Raw genomic sequence first — 8,173 nt, 5'->3', positions numbered from 1 at the left:
TAATGGTTTCAGCCCAGTCTCTAATTTTCTATATTCATTGTGCTATGTAGCATGTCATTGATCTTGTACTTGGCAGATTTGCACCACTAGTTTAGTTTTAGTAGTAGTTCAGTTTTTAGTTTTCTCAACAGGCAACACTAGATCATGGGTTTGCCTTGTTGAATTTTTGCAATATCTCAGCAACATTGCCAATTTCTCTTCAATTTCATTCTGCCAGTGTTGGTTCAAATGAGTTACTAATTACACTTCTAGTTTTACTTATAATACTCATTGGATAGTTTATTTATATCTCAATAGACACATATCCATTTAAAACGGTTCCTGTTCTGTATATAATCTAGTCCATTAGTTGTTTAGTAGCTTCATTCTAGTGAGGTGTGTTATATGGATGGAGGTACCACAGGGCCAGAGTGGGCAGCACCCAGAGCTAACACCCTGCTCCTGCTCAGGCCCTGTGGATGGGATCCAGCCTGCAGCCTGCCGGGCCTCCATCAATAATTTACAGGATGCAGTAAGTCCCTGCTTCAGCTCTGTCTACAAGGACACTCAGTCAAGGACAGAGGAGACGCAGCAGACAGAGCACTACTGCCAGTAGTCAGTCATTACAATATCACAGATACTACCTCGGTCAAAAATCACAGTAGCTTACTGTGTATGAGCATCGTCTTGTATTTTAGTTTGCAGTGTGGTCTTACAGGGAGCATGTTATAGGTTTATTGTGTTATTGTGGTCACTGTAGTTCACACTGGATCATAGACTTGATTTGACATGGTGTGAGAGTGAGTGATAAAAGGTTGTTTGTAACTGTTGTTACATTGTCAGAGTTGGGAGAGATCAGGAACGTGACCACCTCCTATCCGTCTCTGGAGCTGGATGGTCTGGAGAAATACACCAACTACAGCATCCAAGTGCTGGCCTTCACCCGGGCCGGGGACGGGGTGCGCAGCGAGCAGATCTTCACCCGGACCAAGGAAGACGGTGAGATACAAATCCTGGCTTGAGATACACTTGAGATAGATGTGGATCGTTGCTTTCACATTGACATCAAAGCATGATTCCTGCAAAAGTTCAAGCTATGCACGCATACTTCAAGTCAGATTTCAGTAATAAAGCACTGTCTGCAATGGGTTTCAATGAGACCATATAAGCCCATATTCAATGTTTCTATTAATACGTGCAGTATATATGTATGTTTAACATTATATTTTCCCTCCTTCCTCCCACTAGTCCCTGGGCCTCCAGCGGGGGTTAAGGCTGCAGCCTCCACCAGCTCCGTGGTGTTTGTGTCCTGGCTCCCTCCTCTCAAACTCAACGGCATCATCAGGAAGTACATCGTCTTCTGCTCCAACCTGCACCCCACGGTACGGAGCTGTATTATTATTAACACAGCTCTCACAGCATCCTTGAGCACTCATTATAACGCCGCCTCCAGTCCTGCCATTCTGGGCTGTATTAGAAAGTCCTGTAGGGAGAGAGAATACTCTTGAAGATTACTCCCCTGTTCAAGTTGTATGATAAATGCACAGACGTGTAAACCCCTTCCCTTTCTCCCTCTCTCTCTCCAGGTGATGAGTGAGTTTGAGGCTTCTCCTGATGTATATTTCTACAGAGTGCCAAACCTGGCCCGCAACAGGAAGTACAGCATCTGGGTGGTTGCCGTGACAGCCGCTGGGCGAGGCAACAGCAGTGAGGATACACTGCCGATTTTGCAGGTTTTCCTACTTACAAAGCATGTAGAGGTCTGTAATTTTTATCATAGGTACACTTCAACTGTGAAAGACGGAATCTAAAACAAAAATCCATAAAATCACATTGTATGATTTTTTAAGTAATACATTTGCATTTTATTGCATGACATAAGTATTTGATCACCTACCAACCAGTAAGAATTCCGGCTCTCACAGACCTGTTAGTTTTTCATTAAGAAGCTCGCCTGTTCTCCAGTTATTACCTGTATTAACTGCACCTGTTTGAACTCGTTACCTGTATAAAAGACACCTGTCCACACACTCAATCAAACAGACTCCAACCTCTCCACAATGGCCAAGACCAGAGAGCTGTGTAAGGACATCAGGGATGAAATTGTAGACCTGCACAAGGCTGGGATGGGCTACAGGACAATAGGCAAGCAGCTTGGTGAGAAGGCAACAACTGTTGGCGCAATTATTAGAAAATGGAAGAAGTTCAAGATGACGGTCAATCCCCCTCGGTCTGGGGCTCCATGCAAGATCTCACCTCGTGGGGCATCAATGATCATGAGGAAGGTGAGGGATCAGCCCAGAACTACACGGCAGGACCTGGTCAATGACCTGAAGAGAGCTGGGACCACAGTCTCAAAGAAAACCATTAGTAACACACTACGCCATCATGGATTAAAATCCTGCAGCGTATGCAAGGTCCCCCTGCTCAAGCCAGCGCATGTCCAGGCCCGTCTGAAGTTTGCCAATGACCATCTGGATGATCCAGAGGAGGAATGGGAGAAGGTCATGTGTTCTGATGAGACAAAAATAGAGCTTTTTGGTCTAAACTCCACTCGCCGTGTTTGGAGGAAGAAGAAGGATGAGTACAACTCCAAGAACACCATCCCAACCGTGAAGCATGGAGGTGGAAACATCATTCTTTGGGGATGCTTTTCTGCAAAGGGGACAGGACGACTGCACCGTATTGAGGGGAGGATGGATGGGGCCATGTATCGCGAGATCTTGGCCAACAACCTCCTTCCCTCAGTAAGAGCATTGAAGATGGGTCGTGGCTGGTTCTTCCAGCATGACAACGACCCGAAACACACAGCCAGGGCAACTAAGGAGTGGCTCCGTAAGAAGCATCTCAAGGTCCTGGAGTGGCCTAGCCAGTCTCCAGACCTGAACCCATTAGAAAATATTTGGAGGGAGCTGAAAGTCTGTATTGCCCAGCGACAGCCCCGAAACCTGAAGGATCTGGAGAAGGTCTGTATGGAGGAGTGGGCCAAAATCCCTGCTGCAGTGTGTGCAAACCTGGTCAAGACCTACAGGAAACGTATGATCTCTGTAATTGCAAACAAAGGTTTCTGTACCAAATATTAAGCTCTGCTTTTCTGATGTATCAAATACTTATGTCATGCAATAAAATGCAAATTAATTACTTAAAAATCATACAATGTGATTTTCTGGATTTTTGTTTTAGATTCCGTCTCTCACAGTTGAAGTGTACCTATGATAAAAATTACAGACCTCTACATGCTTTGTAAGTAGGAAAACCTGCAAAATCGGCAGTGTTATAAATACTTGTTCTCCCCACTGTATGCAGCGTTTACCGTGAATGCAGTCTCCACTAATGCGGGAACATTGCCTTTAAATGTCAATCGCGCTACAAAGCGGATCGTCAGCACCACGGATTGAATCGAGCCCTTGTGCGTGTACTATAGGACTATGTGCATATGTGTGTGAGCTCACAACAACTGTGATGTAATCTAAGCTCCACTGTTGTCTCTCTCCACATAACCAACATTTTCTGTGCAATGTAATGTGTCATTAACACTCAAATCATTCCAGAAACATGCTGAACACGGTACAGTAGATAGGATACGATTATTCACATAACATCCTATCTCAAGAAATGTAAGAGACAAAATGCACTGTGACCAAAACAACCTGTTACAAGACAAGAAACTCTCTCTCTAACATCCGTCCGCCCTCCTACCTTAATGCCAGACAAGGCTACATGTACTTTGAGTTAAATGCATGTTAATTACAATGTGCTTCACAAATGCTCTTAACCCTGTGGGATGCCATTTTATGACTGAGCGATGTCAATGTGTTGGCCTTTTCGCAGCTGCCTTTGGTTAGTAACTTATTGTTTTTATCTTAATATCCCATTTCAGTCGCACTTTAAAGTCCCACCTCAGATATGACTGTACATGCACTTATACTGTAATTACAGAATGTACTTTAGAATGTAGCTACCATGTAAATACGTAGATTTTATAGGCCACTTAATCTAAAGTGGGACCCTCCCTTCTCTTTTGCTCTCTCTCTCCTTTGCTCTCTCTCTCTCTCTCTCTCTCTCTCTCTCTCTCTCTCTCTCTCTCTCTCTCGCTCTCTCTCTCTCTCTCCTTTGCTCTCTCTCTCTCTCTCTCTCTCTCTCTCTCTATCCTTTGCGCTCTCTCTCTCTCTCTCTCCTTTGCTCTCTCTCTCCTTTGCTCTCTCTCTCTCTCTCTCCTTTGCTCTCTCTCTCTCTCTCTCTCTCTCTCTCTCTCTCTCCTTTGCTCTCTCTCTCTCTCTCTCTCTCTCTCTCTCTCTATCCTTTGCGCTCTCTCTCTCTCTCTCTCTCCTTTGCTCTCTCTCTCTCTCTCTCCTTTGCTCTCTCTCTCTCTCCTTTGCTATCTCTCTCTCTCTCCCTCTCCTTTGCTCTCTCTCTCTCTCCTTTGCTCTCTCTCTCTCTCCTTTGCTCTCTCTCTCTCTCCTTTGCTCTGTCTCTCTCTCTCCTTTGCTCTCTGTCTCTCTCGCTCTCTCCTTTGCTCTCTCTCTCTCTCTCTCTCTCTCTCTCTCTCTCTCTCTCTCTCTCCTTTGCACTCTCTCTCTCCTTTGCTCTCTCCTTTGCTCTCTCTCTCTCCTTTGCTCTCTCCTTTGCTCTCTCTCTCTCCTTTGCTCTCTCCTTTGCTCTCCTTTGCTCTCTCCTTTGCTCTCTCCTTTGCTCTCTCTCTCTCCTTTGCTCTCTCTCACTCCTTTGCTCTCTCTCTCTCCTTTGCTCTCTCTCTCTCCTTTGCTCTCTCTCTCTCTCTCCTTTGCTCTCTCTCTCTCTCCTTTGCTCTGTCTCTCTCTCTCCTTTGCTCTCTGTCTCTCTCGCTCTCTCCTTTGCTCTCTCTCTCTCTCTCTCTCTCTCTCTCTCTCTCTCTCTCTCTCTCTCTCTCTCCTTTGCACTCTCTCTCTCCTTTGCTCTCTCCTTTGCTCTCTCTCTCTCCTTTGCTCTCTCCTTTGCTCTCTCTCTCTCCTTTGCTCTCTCCTTTGCTCTCCTTTGCTCTCTCCTTTGCTCTCTCCTTTGCTCTCTCTCTCTCCTTTGCTCTCTCTCACTCCTTTGCTCTCTCTCTCTCCTTTGCTCTCTCTCTCTCTCCTTTGCTCTCTCTCTCTCTCTCCTTTGCTCTCTCTCTCTCTCTCCTTTGCTATCTCTCTCTCTCTCCCTCTCCTTTGCTCTCTTCTCTCTCTCTCCTTTGCTCTCTCTCTCTCTCCTTTGCTCTCTCTCTCTCTCCTTTGCTCTGTCTCTCTCTCTCCTTTGCTCTCTGTCTCTCTCGCTCTCTCCTTTGCTCTCTCTCTCTCTCTCTCTCTCTCTCTCTCTCTCTCTCTCTCTCTCTCTCTCCTTTGCACTCTCTCTCTCCTTTGCTCTCTCCTTTGCTCTCTCTCTCTCCTTTGCTCTCTCCTTTGCTCTCTCTCTCTCCTTTGCTCTCTCCTTTGCTCTCCTTTGCTCTCTCCTTTGCTCTCTCCTTTGCTCTCTCTCTCTCCTTTGCTCTCTCTCTCTCCTTTGCTCTCTCTCTCTCTCCTTTGCTCTCTCTCTCTCTCTCTCCTTTGCTCTCTCTCTCTCTCTCTCCTTTGCTCTCTCTCTCTCTCTCCTTTGCTCTCTCTCTCTCTCTCTCTCATTTGCTCTCTCTCATTTGCTCTCTCTCTCCTTTGCTCTCTCTCTCTCCTTTGCTCTCTCTCTCTCTCCTTTGCTCCCTCTCTCTCTCTCCTTTGCTCTCTCTCTCTCTCCTTTGCTCTCTCTCTCTCTCCTTTGCTCTCTCTCTCTCTCTCCTTTGCTCTCTCTCTCTCTCTCTCTCTCTCTCTCTCTCTCTCTCTCTCTCTCTCTCTCTCTCTCTCTCTCTCTCTCTCTCTCTCTCTCTCTCTCTCTCTCTCTCTCTCTCTCTCTCTCTCTCTCTCTCTCTCTCTCTCTCTCCTTTGCTCTCTCTCTCTCTCTCTCTCTCCTCTGTTATTTGTAGCTATATTTAGGGGGAAATTGTAGTTTGCCTCTGATAATCAAACTGAGAATCGAAGTGTCAGCACCAGATGGGTGCATGGGCAAGGTTCCGCCAAGTCACACACACACTTACTTTGAAACACGCACACACCAAAACACTTTGTTAAACACAGAACCATGTTGTCACATTCACTCAGTTACTCTATCACTCACACAGGAATACAAGCTCATTTACACCAACACACACGCACGCACACAATACATTGTGGACACAGACGACCAGCTTGAAGATTGAGGTGAAAGTGACCTCTAAGGTTGTAGAAACCTCAACGAACCATGAAGCAACTCCTAACTGTCCGTCACCCCTTCGGTCATTCCGATTGGTCCTCAGTGCGGGTGGGACTTCGCTTACACTGCAATTCTGATTGGTCCATTTGCTCTATGTTCTGGGGCGTGGTTCCATGGGGCGGGGTTCCATGTTCCTTCACCGGCTCCAATTGGTCAGTCTCAGGGAGGTGGGAGGGGTCAAAATCACAGGCCAGCTCTGATTCGTCAGTGTGGGAAGGGCTGCACTCTAAGATAAACTCCTCTGTTTGGTCCTCTGTTATTGAGAGGCTTTCCTGAAGAATCAATTCCGATGGTGGGTCAATAGTGTCAGCAGGGATGGTTTCAAACTCCATATCTGATTGGTCCTGTATGAAGTGGACAGGGGTCTCCTCATGCGTAACGTCCAATTGGTCCTCCATGTCGGGCGGGGTGGGTTCCCGTGGTAATGAGAGGCCTCTGTGGCGGTTCCAAAGCTTGTGTAGCTCTGTCACCTCGGAAATGCTGGTGGTGTTGCCGCTGTCACGGAAACTGGCCAGAGGGGGGCGAACTTTCACCCCTGTCACCGTCACTGAACCCTCTATGGCCTTACGCAGCTAGAGTTAGACAGAGAGAGGAGAGGTAGATTGGAGGGAGAGGGAAAGGAATAAAATAGGGAGAGGATGGAAAGAAGATTGGAGAGAGAGAGAGCGAGCGAGAGAGAGCAAGAGACATAATTGAACATTATGAAGTAATTTTGGAATACACAGAGTAGTGATTCATATTACGCTTTTGATTAGATCTCCAAGCGCACTGGGTTGTTACCAAGGCAACCTTTAATCTGCATCAACTTTTGTAATGAGCAGATTGATTAGCCTTGATTGCTGCTGATTCATAAAGCACAGTATTGTCATTAGGACTGATCTGAGGTGATGGCAATATTCTAACACAATCACAGCCAAAGTAAAGAGGAAGTGTTCCTGTGATGTCATATCAATAATGTGTTTGTGGTGATTTTGAGGTGAAGTGCACTCAATCAATCATAGCATGATGACATCAGTGTTGAAAATACAAATAACTACACAGTAACTACAAGACCGTGACATCAGGGTTCTAATGCACAGGAACACCCACCTCCCTGAGGGAGACCACTCCCACCAGCCGTCCTGTACTGGTCACATAGGCATGGTCCAGCCCAAGCAGGGAGAATATGGTGTGAGTCTGGAGAGAGAGAGGGGATGGAGAGAGAGAGAATGAAAGAGAGGGGGTAAAACATCATTGAGAACAAATTGTCTACTACAAAAATGCCATAGTCTAGTGCAGAGACTTCTATTTGTAATGAAAGGCTCCTGTCGAGTGGAGCTGTGTGTCATCAACTTTCTGTCACCAACCCCATCAAACAAAGGGGAGTCATCAAGGGCAGAGGGAAGAGAACATATTTTTTAGAGATGGAACTCAGCCATTGTCTGACACCTGATGTCTGGTTACATTTCTAGATTTGAGTCATTTAGCAGATGCTCTGCTCACGTCTGCCTTCATTGGCAGTGAAACAACGATAACACAAGTCTCACAAGAAAAACCTTTACAACTAAGACGTGACAGTTGGGTTGCTTGGTAGATCGGTAAGAGATAGGTAGATTGAGTGACAGGTGAACTGATGATGGCACACCTTATGCAGAGATGTCCGCTCCACAAGCTGAAAAGGGGCGGGGTCTATCTTGCAGTTGTTGAAATCCACTGGCTCGTCAAGCTGTTGCTCCTCCCACTCCGCTATCTGTGGGATTGGATTAAAAACTCAGCCAATAAAGAACATCTATAAAGCTCTCACAACAGTCACTGCATTTTTTGTTTTTGACTGACACGCCAGTTTACCAATGAGAGAGTTCAGTCTTACTTCGTTTGTGGTCATGTCATCCTCTACTTCTGGGGACTCCTGAAAAGAAAGAGA

The 8,173-nt window shown here is 46.2% G+C and overlaps 1 protein-coding gene across 1 annotated transcript in view; it reads right to left on the bottom strand.

The window, feature by feature from the left end:
• Positions 1-6,293: 6,293 nt before the first annotated feature.
• The window catches only part of LOC311099075 (chloride channel protein 2-like), a gene marked incomplete at both ends in the record, with an annotated part of 62,186 nt that continues 60,306 nt past the window's right edge, over positions 6,294-8,173 (bottom strand). Inside the window, 4 exons of the mRNA XM_084139692.1 lie at positions 6,294-6,842; positions 7,360-7,446; positions 7,895-7,999; positions 8,120-8,158. Coding sequence (XP_083995818.1) covers positions 6,294-6,842; positions 7,360-7,446; positions 7,895-7,999; positions 8,120-8,158 — 780 coding nt within the window. The remainder of the gene's footprint in view (positions 6,843-7,359; positions 7,447-7,894; positions 8,000-8,119; positions 8,159-8,173) is intronic.

This window comes from Coregonus lavaretus (genome assembly GCF_964263955.1).
Source record: "Coregonus lavaretus genome assembly, chromosome: 23".
Lineage (NCBI taxonomy): Eukaryota > Metazoa > Chordata > Actinopteri > Salmoniformes > Salmonidae > Coregonus > Coregonus lavaretus.
This window is presented reverse-complemented; position numbering and strand designations above follow the sequence as displayed.